This window comes from Callospermophilus lateralis, chromosome 3 (assembly GCF_048772815.1).
Source record: "Callospermophilus lateralis isolate mCalLat2 chromosome 3, mCalLat2.hap1, whole genome shotgun sequence".
Classification (NCBI taxonomy): domain Eukaryota; kingdom Metazoa; phylum Chordata; class Mammalia; order Rodentia; family Sciuridae; genus Callospermophilus; species Callospermophilus lateralis.
This window is the reverse complement of record NC_135307.1, coordinates 3,385,671-3,400,506: the sequence shown is the minus strand read 5'-3', so window position 1 is coordinate 3,400,506 and position 14,836 is coordinate 3,385,671. Positions and strand designations below refer to the sequence as shown.

The following is a 14,836-nucleotide window of genomic DNA, read 5'->3' as shown; positions in this document are numbered from 1 at the left end:
ATGCTGCGCAAACTCACGGTCGACCAGATCAACGACTGGTTCACCATCGGCAAGGCCGTGACCAACGTCGAGCTGCTGGGCTCGCCCCCCGCCCTCCCAGCCGAGGCGGGCAGGGATGAGGCTCAGCGCAAGGACGTGGCCCCCAGCGCTGGCCCCTCGGCCCCGGCCCCGGCCCCGGCTCCGGCCCTGGCCCCGGCCCCGGCCCCGGCCCCGGCCCCGGCCCCGCTGGCCGGGGCCCTCGGGAGGTAGGGCGCGGGAAGCGGGGCAGGCCGCTAATCCCTCAGGAGCTGTCTGTGCACAGACAGCGCCTCCGGAGCGTTGCGGGCATTTTTGCTTTACCGACGGGCTCTGCCCTCAGAACCCGCTGTGGGTTTCCAGAAACGTCGCGAAGTGCCCGTGGGTCCCCCTTCCCAGCCCCCACGTGACTGCACGTGCACCGGCGTCGGCTGCGGTTGGGGAACCCGCCCGACACTTCGCGGTCACCTGGGGTCGGTGGCGTACTTCAGAGGTCGCGCTTGGTGCCTTGCGCTCCGTGGCCTGCGACTAGAGTATGACGACGGGTGCCCTGCCGTCCGGGGGACAGTTTCATTGCCTAGAAATCGGCGCTGCCTGGGTTCCTCCCCCCCCCCCCCCCAGCCCTACGCGCTGGTCTTTTTTTCTGCTTTCCTGGTTTCCTTTGCAGAACGTCCTGCGGTGGCCAGCAGCCGTGTGCCCCCTTCGCCCTGCCTCCTTTCACTTAGCCTCCTGCGCTTGACCTTCCTGCCTGCTCTCGGCCCAGTAGCTTTCCCCTTTTTAGCACTGATGGGTCCTCCATGGGATGTACCACATTCACCTGCTGAAGATTGGCTGCTTCCAAGTTTGAGCAGATCGTAAAGATTCTATGCAGGTTTTTCTGTGGACATGTTCATTTGGGTAAATACCAAGGTTTGTGAATGCTGGATCTTCGTTCAGTTTTGTTAACCCTCCTCTCAGGATTCTTTGGCTTAAGTAGCTGCTGTAAGTTATTCGCTTCACGTGAATTTGTTGGAAACAAGGCAGGAGGATAGTCTCTTTGATTCAGAGGAGACCTAGATCTGGTGTCTTTAATCCCCCTAGCTGAGTGCGGGGAATCTCCGTTACTCTGCTGCACCTTTGAAGTTGGGAGTGTTTTTTTTTTTTTGGTAGTTATTCTTGTTGGCAGGTTACATCTGATTTGATGGTTAGGCCCAGACTATGGGTCAAGTTCTTGTGTGTTTCTTCAAGCCTTTTGTAGGGTCCTTTCAAATGCAATCTTGGGATCTTTGGTAATTGTTTTCTTAGAGTCATGGCAGGGGCAAAGTGACCCCCTGTGCAGCTTACAAGTGGCTGCTGTTTGTACTCTCTTTTCTTGAATGACTGTGGTGAATGATCCTTCTCTACTCAATAAACTGGTGAAACTAATTGCTTGAAGTAACTCAGTTAAATTATTAAGTTATTATTGACTTTGTCAGAAACTAAAAATATATATTTAAATGTCATTTTAACTATTAAGGACCATTTTAAAAATTTACAGTTCTTGGGACTGAGGGTATAGCTCAGTGGTAGATTCTGGCAAATGAAGCCCCGGGGTTTCAATCCCAAGGACTGCAGAATAAATAAATAATCCAGTTCTTCATGGACTAAAATGTTTATAAATAATCAATCAAAATGAATTTTCAGAGCAGTAAAATGGGAGGACAAAAGCCCATTTTATTCTATTAAATTTAATGTGTAAAATTAATTTATAAAATGGTCATAAATGTTTTAACATCTTTCTCAGTAGTGCTAGCTGAGATGATATTCCTCTGTAAGTGCCTTTCTGGGCTTTAAACATGTATATCCAATGCCAGAGTTTCTATCATGTAGTAGACACTCAACTAAATGCAGCTACATTAGTTAATCATCATAACAATTGTTTGGCATTATCATTATCACCTATGATGATTTTATAGAGGAAGAAATAGACTTGGGTAGCAGAGTAACTTGCCCAACTTCATGTAGCAAATGGTCATAATGGGCAGAATGACCCCCAAAGATGTATGCTATACCCTCTGAATATATAATGTTACATGGCAAAAGGGAAATTACTTAGATTACCTGAATGAGCACAATATAATCACATGAGCACTTAGGGCTGGGGATATAGCTCAATTGGTAGAGTACCTGCCTCACTTGCACAAGGCCCTGGGTTCAATCCCCAGCACCACAAAACAAAACAAAACAAACAAAAAAAAAAAACACCTGAGCCCTTAAAAGCAGAGAATTTTCTGTGACTGAAGTTAGAGGTTTGAAAGATTTGAAACATGGCCAGATTATTTTTTATGAAAACCATTTTCAGTAAGGAAATGAGTACCTTAGTCCTACAGTTGCATGGAACTGATTTTGGCTGACAACCTGAGTGAGCTGTCAGTAGGGAAGGCAGTCTTGCAAACCCTTGATTTTTGGCCTGCGAGACCCTAAGCAGAGGGCCTAGGTGAATTTGACTGGACTTGTGAGGTCAGTCTCTGTTTTCTTTTTTATACCTTTATTTTGTTTATTTAGTTTTTTTATGTGGTGCTGAGAATCGAAACCAGTGCCTCACACGTGCTAGGCAAGTGCTTTATTGCTGAGCACACCCAGCCCAGTCTCTGTTGTTTTAAACTGCTAAACTTGGGATCTTTTGTTAGAGCACCATTGCAGTTAGGAACCCAACACAGTGGTAGAGCGGGGTTGCAGATTTTGGGTGAGTTGACTCAGGAAGCCTGGCCCATAGTGTGGTTCAAATGTTAGTTGAACTATGTCTTTCCAGTAAAGGAGAGTTCTGGCTGCAATTTGGGCTTCAGTTAGAAAATATTTGACATGGGAAGGTGGCTTTCACAAGCTGGGGCTGTCCCACAGTACTGTGTGTGGGCTAGTCACTTAGTGGTTGTTTGCAGTGAGTGACTGGCGTCCTGTCTGTGAGAATGTTGGTAAATCAGTATAATGAGCAGTGGCCACCAGCATTGAAATAGTGAACAGAAAAATACGTGACTGTATCTCAGGTAGTTCAGAGAACTGCTCTGGGAGGGATATGTGTGGGTGGTGAAGAAAGGGCTACAGTTTTTTATTTTCAGTGGGTACAACATTGCTTGCTTTCCTGCCATGGGAGGTTGGCGTGCTGGGCTCACAGGGCTTGGTACAGTGTGTGTGAGGGTGAGTAGTTTGCAAATCATGCTTCCCTCAGCCACGGGGCTCCCCCTTTCTTCTTTGCGTGGTGCTGGAGCTTACTTGTTTTGATTGTGGATTATGCCCTGTTGTCCTTACTTTCCTTGGCATATGAGAAAGGAAACCCTGGAGGCTGTGCAGGGCATTTTGAGCATTCTTCTCCAGGGCTGTTGCTCTGTCTGCCCTCAGCTGTGGCTCTTATGCCCAGTGCTGCTTTGTGCCTTCTGAGTTGGAACCTCCTCTGTCTTCAAGGCTTACATTAACTCCTAGTTCATGACATTCTTGAATTATTCTCACTGTTGTGCCTTTGACTCAACATCTTAAAATTGTGCTCTGACCCAGAGGCTTCCCTGAAGAGAGCTTTCACCCATATTACTTCCACATTTTTCCTCTTTTTGTTTTACCGAAAGCTGAATGCCTGCTGTGTTGGACATTGTACCAGGTTGCAGTCCTTCCCACAGATAGAAGTCTCACTCTTTGAGGGAGTCAAACATCAGAGAAGTTGAGAAACTGACCTCGACCAGTCTGCATACATTGTAGAATACATAAAACATATCTTTGACTCCAAAGTATATTGCTTTTTTTCTTTTTGCCTTATTGCCTTTTGGTATTTTGGCCTCACACAGATGTTAATGTGTACCTCTGTCAACTTCCAAGAATTCCTGTGTTCTGTTTACTCACTGTTGTAGTTTGGATCTTAAATATCTCCCAGAGGCCCATGTGTTAAAGGCTGGGTTCTCAAGGTGGTGCTTTAGAGGTGGTGGAATCTTTGAGAGGTGGCGCCCATTGGAAGGTCCTCAGGTCATTGGGGGCATGCCCTTGCATGGGGTAATGGGATTCCAATCCCTCCCTCTCCATTTCTTTTTTGCTTCTTGGTCATGAGGTGAGTGGTTTTGCCCTGCCATGTGCTCCTGTCTTGATATGATGCCATGATGGGGCCGATTGATCATGAACTCAAACCTGCAAAACAATGAGTCAAAATAAACCTTTTCTTTTTATAAGTTAATTACCCCAAGAATTTTGTTATAGCATTGGATAGCTAACACACCACAAAGTCCATGTTTTTTAGATCAAAAACAGATCTTTTGTCTAACAGATGGTTTATTAGGTAAACAATATTCCCTATTGATTAAAAAAGCACTGGAGTATCCTGTGTGTATTATGTGCAGCTAGAGAAGATTGAAAGGGAGGTAAAAGATGAGGCCAGAGAGGTAACAGGGATTATGAGTTGTCTCTTAAATCATAGTGAGGACTTTGTTGCTTCATCTGTGGGAGCTGGGAGCCACTGGGGGAGACATGGGGTTTTGAGTGGAGCTGTACTATGGTTTGATTTATGGCTGCACCAGGATCACTGCTGCATGATTTAAGTGGGTAGAAATAAGATCAGGAAGGAGTCTGTGGATATCATCTGTGATGGCTAATTTGTGTGTCACCATGGCAGAGTCACAGTGTCTAGACACATGGTCAAACACTGCTCTGGATTTCAGTGAAGGTGTGTTTTGCATTAACATTTGAATTGGTGGACTTTGAGTAAAGCAGATTACCCTACATGATCTGAGTGGGCCTTCTCCAATTTTTTGAAGTCCTGCATACATCAAAGACTGGCTTCACTTCAGCAAGAAGAAATTCTGTCATCACGTGAACTGGTACATGAGATGTGGGCTGCAGCTCTTCCTGGGTCTCCAGTCTGCCCAACAGATTTTGGACTTGCACCTCTATGATGGTGTGAGCCAATTCCTTAAAAGTTAATCTCTCTGTACACATGTCCTGTTCTGGTTCTCTGGAGGACATTGACTAGTACATCATTCAGGCAAGACATAGGATGGTGGATTGGACCAGAAAGGTAGTCAGGGGTGGTAAGCATGGTTGAACTGGGGATATGCTCTTAAGATAGAGGTGAGGATCTTGTAGCTGGGCCAGATACAGGATGTGAGTGGGGAAGTATTGTAGGTGGCAAGAAGATTTCTGGCTGAGCAACTGGAAGGTGTTGCTATCAATGAGGAGGGCAAAACTGCAGGAGGATCTTCTCTGTATGGGGGTGGGAGGCTATACCAGAAGTTTGACTTTGAAATGCCTGTTGGCAGTAAATGCAGACAGTCTAGGTTGAGTCAAGTCTGATTGGAATTAAGACATCTGAGGGTTAGGGCTTTGGGCTTAGTGGGGTGAGACACTCAGACTGCGGGTGCTAGATCCTGGTGGGTGGTGTAGAGTGAGAAGAGGTCCACAGCCCATGCCATGGTGCTTGGTGTTCAGAGGTTGTGATGGAATGAGCAAAGAAGACTGGGCAGGAGCTAAGGGAAGGGTCAGGAAAACCAGGGAGTGAGACCCCCAGGAGACGTGGCTTGCTTTACATCCTGAGTGTGAATCTCTTTGTACTTTATGAGAGTTATTATATGGGTTGTTTCCCTGCAGAAGAACTTATTTAAGACAAATTGTCACTAAATCTCTACCACTTTGTGCAGTCCCTATCACATAGTATTAGTGCAGATATTTGTTTGAATGAGTGAGCTGCATTAGTAGGTCTTAGGTACTGGGTGCTTACAGTATGCCAGGAGAGTTGCATTGTGCCTTGATCTTTGGCTGTATGTGTGAGTAAGCCAGTGAAATCTAGGGGATCCTGACGACTGTGCTGTACTTATTTCCAGAATGACAGTACCACTACCCTAATGACATACCACTACCCTAGGCCAAACCATGGTCATCTCTTGCTTGGATTATTATAAAAGCCCACCATTTCTGGCTTTCTGGTTTTGCATCCTTGATTACTAATGATCTGTCTAGCACTTACAAGAATTCTTGGCATGAGGTCCATGTGGAATGATCACACTAGCGATCTTTGAGTACCTGTGTGACTCTGGTGGGGAGACTGCCTTGCCCAGTATTACTTAATTGGTACCTGTGTCATCTGCCGCTCTCTTTCCTGCACTAGGGCTATACTTGCATTTTTCTCGCTGTCTTGAAGATTCCAACTCTATTCCCACCATTCAGCTTGTGCATTTTCTCTTCCTTCTGTGTCGATTGCCCTCCCTCTTTATTTTCCCTGTTTTTTTTTTTCCCCCATGACAGGCTCCTTGCATCATTGGGGCCCTGTTCAAATATCTGCTCATTAGAGAAATTTCATATGACTCCCATATTCTTTAATTCCTCCACCTTCTTTTCCAATCTCTCTAGCCTGTTTCACCTTTCTTCCTCTAAGTACTTATCACATGCCAAATGCTTGTTTGTGATAGCCAAAAACTAGTCTGCCAATCATCTTTGCACTTGTGTGTTTATGACTTGGTCCCCTCCCCTACCCAGGGAGACCAGAAAGATTCTGGCTTGTAGATTTGGATGGTTAGAGAGTGTTGTCATTTACTAAGATGGACAGGGCTATTTTTTTTTTTATATTTATTTTTTAGTTGTAGTTGGACACAATACCTTTATTTTTATGTGGTGCTGAGGATTCAACCCAGGGCCTCACATGTGCTAGGCAAGTGCTGTACTGCTGAGCCACAACCCCAGCTCTGGACAGTGCTACTTGATGAAGTGTTTGAAGAGCTGTACTTTTACTGTGTGTGTCCTGGGCATTGTCTTAATGGTGTATGTTTTGGCTGATTTCTCCCTTGAATTTTGTTCTTTTAGAAAAGAAACCTTTATGATTGATGGTTTTGAGCATGTTAATTTTCATTTTGTTTTAATTTTGAGACAGGGCCTTGTCAAGTTGCTGAAGCTGGCCTCGAGCTTGCTATCCTCCTACCTCAGCCTCCCAAGTTGCTAGGATTGTAGGCCTGTGTTACCTTGCCTTTTGATAATTATGTTGACTTTGAGGAGATGTTGAGTAGGCAACTGGTTATATTACATTTGGATCACAGAAGGTAGGTTTGGGCAGGGCAGGTGAGATAGAGTGGGTGTGCTTCCCTTCTGTTAGTTAGTTAGCTCTTGCTGGGTGAGCCACTTAATCCCTTTGAGGCAGCTTGCTCCCCTCTCAGGTGGGAATAATATCACTCACTGATTTACAAGGGTAGGATTGAATGGGAAGGCACACATGTTCTTGGTATGTAGAGGACTTACTTTAACATTATTCAATGGGTTGGGCTGGTCAGGAGTGCTGTGGTTGGAGAGTCTGTTGTGTTGAGTCCTGTGTAGAGCTCTTCCCGTGAATGTCTTTACTTACTTCTCATTGTAACCTAGCTAAATGCTTCTGTGACTGCTCACACCACCTTCTCTTGATAAAATATACCTGCAGAGTTCCCAGTCATCCTCCCCCTTTATTGTCCTTTGTATTTTTTAATATTTATTTTTTTAGTTATAGATGAACACAATGTCTTTATTTTACTTTATGTGGTGCTGAGGATCGAATCCAGTGCCTCATGCATGCTAGGTGAGCACTCTACTTTTGAGCCACAACCCCAGCCCTGTCCTTTGTATTTTTGACCCTAATTCCTTTGCCAGCTTTAGGTTTTATAAATAGTCAGTGAATAAAAACCTTGATCTATTAGTATTCAGGAAATTATTTATGTTAAAATTTCTATTTTATTTGTTGATTTTTCCAGAAACAACTCTATAGTTTTAAATTTCATAAGCTAAGATTTTCTTAAGAAGCACTGTTATTAGGTTATTGCCAATTACAAAATGAGAGAAACTCAAAATAGAGTGTATTATTCTATTCCCTTCTAAAATCTGGTTGTAAGATGGATTTTGGGTGACAGATGGCCTGGCATGCATTCTCATCCTGGAATGACACAGCTCTCTACCTCTTCAGTCATGATGGTATATACCTGTAATCCCAGCTGCTCAAGAGGCTGAGGCAGGAGGTTCAAGTTTAAGGCCAGCCTGAGCAGCTCAGTGAGATCCTGCCTCAAAATAAAAAATGCAAAGGGTGTGTAGTCGAGTATCCCACACTGGTAGAGGTCAATCCCCAGTATCTCAAGGTGGGGAGGAAAGAAATGGTAAGGGTTTTAATATTCTAGTTTTTTTTTATTTTTTATTTTTAGTTGTCAGTGGACCTTTACTTTGTTTATATGCAGTGCTGAGAATCAAACTCAGTGCCTTACATGCTAGGCAGGTGCTCTACCACTGAGCCACAACCCAGCCCCAGGGTTCCAGTTCTTTAACAAAATAATAAATTTGACTAATGCATCATTTTCTACTTTAATTAAATTATTAAAATGTAAAATTTTTACATATTAAATAATTTGCTATTTTATTTTTTTTTGAAGAGAGAGAGATAATTTTTTTAATATTTTTTTTTTTAGTTTTTTGGTGGACACAACATCTTTGATTGTATGTGGTGCTGAGGATCGAACCCTGGCCGCACGGATGCCAGGCGAGCGCGCTACCACTTGAGCCACATCCCCAGCCCTAATTTGCTATTTTAAATGAGTATACATTGTCAAGATTGAAAGTTTTTCTGAAGTAGGATAAAAAATTCATTTATTTTTACTTATTCACTGTAGAGATGTTTTTAATACTTTCCTTTAATGTTAAGATAGAAAATAAGTAATTAAAAATGAATCTGAGGTCTGGGGATGTGGCTCAAGCGGTAGCGCGCTCGCCTGGCATGCGTGAGGCCCGGGTTCGATCCTCAGCACCACATACAAAGATGTTGTGTCCGCCAAATACTAAAAAAAAAATAAATATTAAAAAATTCTAAAAAAAAAAAAAAATGAATCTGAGTCAGGATAAAGCACTACTTTCTTTGTAAACTGCAGGTTATTTCCTCCTTCAATGCCCCCTTCCCCTGTCCCCAGCCGAGAATGATATCACATCATGGGATATTTACATCTTTCCACTGTTATATTGTATAGATAGGATTCACAGTAATCATTTATTTTATACATAGCCTATTTTAGAATAAAAATCAAGGCTAACACAGGATATATAAAAATCCATACTAAATTGCCTTGGTTCCTGTGAGATGTGTTTGAAGGATAAAAAAACACTTTAAACATTTTAAAAAAATATTTAGGAAATAATTTAGTTAGAAGCATACTGTTCAGTGAGAACATTACATGTTTAGAGTGGTTAAAAAAGAACAGTTTAAAACAGGATACTCATCCATGGGAATTTTAACTTCTGACCTCATGACAAAGAAAACTGAAGTCACATCGCTTTTGTTTAATGTTAGGAGTATTGGTTCTTGGATGGCACACGGAAGCTTGGTTATAGGAACCTTAACTTGGTGGGTAGTAGTACGGTAGGTTCCATATTCTGTATGAGCATGCTGGGAACCTGTTCTTGCTGTTCCTGTCTACGTAACTTGAGATGGTGGGTATTTCATCTTTTTCTGGACTCTTGGAGCTTTCACCTGGGAGTGCTGAGTCAGGGGGACAGCCTGTATCCCAGGAGTGCTGTGGGCCCTCCTGCTGAGTCCCTTTGTCAGGACTACTGAGGAAGTCTTTCAGAACTTGCTTGAAGATGTAGACTATTTCCCATGGCAGCACATCATTTTCTGCTAGAACTTCTCGAAATCTAGGGGGAATGCGGGAATGAATATCCAATTCAGACAATTTTTTTTTGTCACGTCCCTGCAACTCCAAGTATAGTTTACATAATGTGATTGATACTAGTTACCCACCTTTTGAGTAATCTGTACATAGCTCTAAAATTATGCTTCTAGTAAAGAAATTTTGATTCTAATTGAATTTCTTACCAGTGAGATATCCACAGATATTTTTATCCAGCTTATCTCTAGGGATTTTGGTATGTGGGTATTTGGTATGCATGATTAAAGAATTTATGCATTAGGTTACAATTTCCAGTCTAAATATGTGAGGAGCTTAGACCTGGGTGTAGCAAATATCAGAAGAGAACACAGTGTATTTACCTGCTGAGAATAGTTCCAGTTTGGCAAGGATGAACTTGTGAACAAAGAACTTCGAGTTGTCTTTGCTCTGCAGCTGGGATGGTTGTATGGGGACTCTGGTAGTTTCTAAGCCAGTTATAATCCACACCTGTTTTTTTCACTTTTTGCTCATTTTCAATCTCTTGTATGAATCTTTCTCGCTCCTTTAGATGCCATTTTAATTCCCGAAGCAGAGTCTTTGTCACTATATCTGAGTCAGCATAGTGTGTAGGTTTGTAGGAATTGTTTTTTGGCCATTTCATCCAACCAAAGAGTGGCATTTTTAACCTGTGGAAATAGTCTCACTTGTTTATGTTTATACAGTTTTATAGTTCTGATCAGCAAATATTTGTTTGTTTATTTGAACAATAAAACTGTCAAAAAAGTGCATAAGTTTTTCAGTGGCTAGATATGCAGGTCAAAATAAGATTAGAACATGGATTAAAGTCTTCAAATTTCTAACTAGGTCAGTGCCAAAAATCAAGCTTTGAAAATACTTTTATGTAGCTAAGCAGAAGTTAAATACATAAAGTCAGAGATAATCTACAAACTGAATAATATCTGAAAGTAACACTTGCTATTAAAAGTTCTTCAGAGGCTTTAAAATACCAATGCATCGGAAAGGGCTGTCAAAGACATACTTTTGGTCTATGCTTTATACAGAAAAAGCTTAAAGCTTACCTGCCAAGTTGATGGATCTGATGTGGGGATGCTGCCACAGTGTACTCAAATTAGTGATGAAGCTGTGTCTCATTCAGGCATATCTCGTTCTCCTGGATTTTCCTCTGTCGAATGAGCCTCCTGATTTGCCCCCTGAAACTGTATTTGAAATAAATAACTTTCTGTGTTAGGAATGAGGTTGTGATGTCTTCTTTTGGAGAGACTGCTCATTAATTCACCTTATAAGTAAGCTAGAAGAAATGACAAAAATAACTTACTATTTAATTTTCCCAAATTATATAATGGCCTGCCTTTTGAATGCAGCTCATTCTATTTGAAAAAGATGCCGGCAGCTATGGATGCTGGTCCCAAATGCATTCCGACATGTCTTTGGTAGTGACGAAGAACATCGTCTGAAGCACCACAGATGCGCTCCTAGCTGGAGTGAAGACTGTCGCATGATGTGATGCTTTGCTGTGCATAGCTGTAGGTCACAGTTTAGTGCTGTATTTTTATGCCTGTAGAGCTCTAAAAATAACCATGTTGCTTTTATTCTTCAGCTTAACTTTCAGGCCATTTAGAAGCCAGGTCACTGTCCCCTCTAATGAAAGCAGGAAAAATAGATCAGATTTGACTATCTGCAAAATACACACTCCGAGAAGTTTTGTTGTAATTGAACAAAATAGGTAAAGCATGCTGATATCAGTCATGTGAAATATTTAGCAAATGTTTCACATGACTGACAGTTAGATTTGTATACTAAAGCAAGTTTAAATGCTAGAGGACATTATAAACACTTAAGTAGGTAACTTTAACATGCACTTGATAATCTCTGGATATAACATCATAAGGCAATAATCGGTTGTTAGGAAAAAAAGAAATAGATGTAAGAACATTTAGTTTAAAGTGAAATCTTATAGTTCCTCATAGAAAGCATTTTGGTGTTTTGTCTTAGAGCTGCCGATGAAGCATGGGTTAGGTGAGTATTGGTAGGCAGTGCTTTTTATTGTGCTGATTTTCTATTCAGTATTCATCTTGGGGAAGAGTAGATAGAGAAGAAAGGTCTCTGGCTCTTTATTAAGCAACTACACAGTGATTTTTACTTTTATAATTTTTGGTTTTTTTTCTGTTGCTTTTGTTTCCAATGAGCTGTGAAGAATAGACACTGTTCACATCAGACCTCTGTGTGTGTGATCAAGCATGTGTGGGATGGTCCTGAGAAGCTGGGTGTCAGGATCCATTACCCTCACTAGCAGGCTTCACCTTGTGCTGCATGCAGCACTCTGAGAAGGGAAGAATGAAGTTTATCGTGATAGAAACATCTTACCTGATTTTATACTCAAATTGCAATGACTCTTGCCTTCTTCCTTTGAATCGCCTTCTTGTTACCGCTTTAAAATGTCTTCTGAAATGGTGATGCAAATATAACAGAGTATATTGAATATGGACAGAAACCGGGTTTCCATCTGAGGCTCTATGCAGCCTTGTTATCCCTTCCCACCTGGCTCTTTCCTTGCTACCACTCCAGTGCCAGGCCTGACTGTCCTACACTTTTGCTTGCTTTTGATCCCTCAGCTCTAATTACACTGACTCTTCTTAAATGTTTATTCTTTCTCAACTATGTAGCCATACCATAATTCTTTTTCAGGGGCCAGTTTGAATACCAAATTCCAATTAAAAATTTTTTTTGTCGTACAGGGGATTGAACAAACGCAGAGGTGCTCTACCACTGAGCCATGCCCCTGACCTTTTATTTTTTTATTTCAAAACAGGGTCTAAGTTGCTGAAATTGGCCTCAGACTTACGATCACCTTCCTCAGACTCCCAAGTTTGCTGGGAGTATAGACGTGTGCCACCATGCCAGGCTCACAGTTCTTTTCTTATCACCTCAGCTCACAGGGAGTAACCTTCTTTTGAACTTACTCATATAAACCAGTTTTTGTAGCACTTGTTGTATGCCACTTGTATTGTTCCAAATTAATTTCTTTCTTTCTCCTGATGTTATATGAAGTAGAGACCACATATCAATCTCTAGTGTTCCTCCTACTAATATGTAGATCAAGAATGTGTGTGTTTGAAGATTGAAATAAGGAAGTACTTTTAATGAATATTTTCTGTTTATAAGGATAAAATCAGATTAACATTGAAATTTATTAAATATTTTATTGAGTTAAATGAATTACTTCTAATGAATTATAACACTATTAGGATATTTTATGGGAAGACAGAGCTTGAACTATTAAAAAAAACAGCTTTTGATTGTCACAGTTTTCTAGGCATATCTTGTTAAGCTAAATGGTATAAAATTTTTAAAGAGTCCAAGTAAAATAGGGCCATGTTGTTCGTGCTGGGTGTATATGTAAAATTTCTAGAGGTATAAGGAATTATACAGAAAGGTAAGTCTGGAAAAATAAAATTAGGGAACCTTGCAAGGCAAACTCGGGAGCCAGGAACAGCTTTTTAGAGGATATAATCAAAGTCATTAGATAAAGTATTCAATTGTTAGATTGCAGATAAGGAATTTTCATTATGGGGAGACTAAACTTCTGTTTTTTAATTCCTTTGCTATGGGATTAAAAGTTCTGGATTACTTTTTTTTTCTAAGTTAAAAATCATATTTCTGGGCTGGGAATAAAGTTCAGTTGGTAGACCGCTTGCTTCACATGCACAAGGCCCTGGGTTCAATCCTCAGCACCATAAAAACAAAATATAACCCCACATTTTTATGAGGGATTGTTTTTATAAAAACACTTTAAACTACAAGTATAAGGAAATTCAACATAAAAAAATGCTACATATGAAGCCTATAATTTATGTCGCAATCAATAATGAATGACTGAAAACTTTCCTCCGAGATCAGGAACAAGGCAAGGATGTCCACTTCTACCACTTCTTTTTTAAAATTTTTTTTGTAGTTATAGATGGAAAGTATGCCTTTATTTTATTTGTTTATGTGGTGCTAAGGATCGAACCCAGTGCCTCACATGTGCTAGGTAGGTCCTCTGCCACTGAGCTATAGCCCAGCCTCTGCCACTTCTTCTATTCAGTACAGTACTGGAAGTTCTAGCTAGATCAATTATGCAAGAAAAAGAATAGAGAAAGTTGTTAATACCAAGAAGGAGTCACTATATCAAACTCAAAGAAAGTAGAGTCAGGAGGTTCTGTATGAAGGGAGAGTCCTTGTGCACATGCCTACAGATAAGAACTGTAAAAGATTATCTGAAGGGCTCCTATGCATATAAGAGCTTTTGCCAAGGCTTTTCCAAATTTTAGCTTGCTACACGAGTCACAAGAACGGCTAGCCAGATGCACAAGAACACACACCTGAAATGAAACACTGTCTTCACTAATGAACTAAGTCACTTCCTATGATAAGTGCCTGTAGCCCATGTACTCTTTGTCACAAAATGACTTTCATGTATTCTTTTCATCTTTAAAAAACCCTGTCTTGGGCGGGGGGTTTAGCTCAGTGGTTGAGTGTTTACCTAGCATTCGTGAGGCCCAGGATTTGATCCCCCGTGCCACCAAACCAAACCAAATGAAAACAAAAACCTTGTTTTTCTTCACCTCCCTAAGTAGACCCATACTTTGTGTGTTCATTTTTCATTTGCACTTGCTATGCTCATTTCAAATTGAAATCATTATCATTGGAAAATCTTTTTTGTTATTTATGTTGACAAAATGAAAGTCATTGAATTGAATAGTAAGGAGTAAAATTATCTCTCTACAGTTAATGTGATCTTACATGGAAAAAGTACTAAAGGATCCACACATACAAAAACCAGTGAGAACTAATAACAGGTAACAGGATACAAAGTTAACACACATTTGTATTTGTATACACTAGAAATAAACATAAACAACACCAAAAAGCATAGAATACTTAGGAACAAAGAAAGCAAAAGACTCATCTGATGAAAAATACAAAAGATTGCTTAAAGAAGGAACACATGTGGAAATGCCCCATATTGATGGGTTGGGAGATCTAATATTGTTTAGATGTCAGTTCCACAGCTTTATTGCAATCTCTTATCAAAAAATCTTGTGATGTATTTTGCAGGAATAGGAGAACCCATCTTAAATTCATATGGGATCTTAAGTGACTTTAGATAGCTAAATTGGTCTTGAAAAAGAGTAAAACTAGAGGTACTCACATTTCCTAATTTCAAACCT

General features: G+C 41.0%; 2 protein-coding genes across 3 annotated transcripts in view; one reads left to right on the top strand and one right to left on the bottom strand.

Annotated features, from left to right (window-relative positions):
* Tdrd9 (tudor domain containing 9) overlaps nt 1–14,836 on the top strand; it is a 112,054-nt gene continuing 97,218 nt past the window's right edge. For both annotated transcript variants that reach the window (XM_076847936.1, XM_076847935.1), the window contains exon 1: nt 1–245. In XM_076847936.1, the coding sequence (XP_076704051.1) occupies nt 1–245 (245 nt within the window). The remainder of the gene's footprint in view (nt 246–14,836) is intronic.
* On the bottom strand, nt 9,333–10,284 carry Rd3l (RD3 like). Its single transcript, XM_076847937.1, has 2 exons — nt 9,986–10,284; nt 9,333–9,630 (listed from the first exon to the last, which is right to left on the bottom strand). Exons 1-2 carry the CDS (start codon nt 10,282–10,284, stop codon nt 9,333–9,335), a joined length of 597 nt encoding a protein of 198 aa, XP_076704052.1.

What these genes read in the sequence shown, in the direction of transcription:
- Rd3l (XM_076847937.1), bottom strand. Translation starts at nt 10,284, where the DNA reads ATGCCACTCTTTGGTTGGATGAAATGGCCAAAAAACAATTCCTACAAA. An exon ending in ACTGGAACTATTCTCAGCAG is followed by an intron (nt 9,631 to 9,985) that starts GTAAATACACTG and finishes CATTCCCCCTAG; the next exon opens with ATTTCGAGAAGTTCTAGCAG.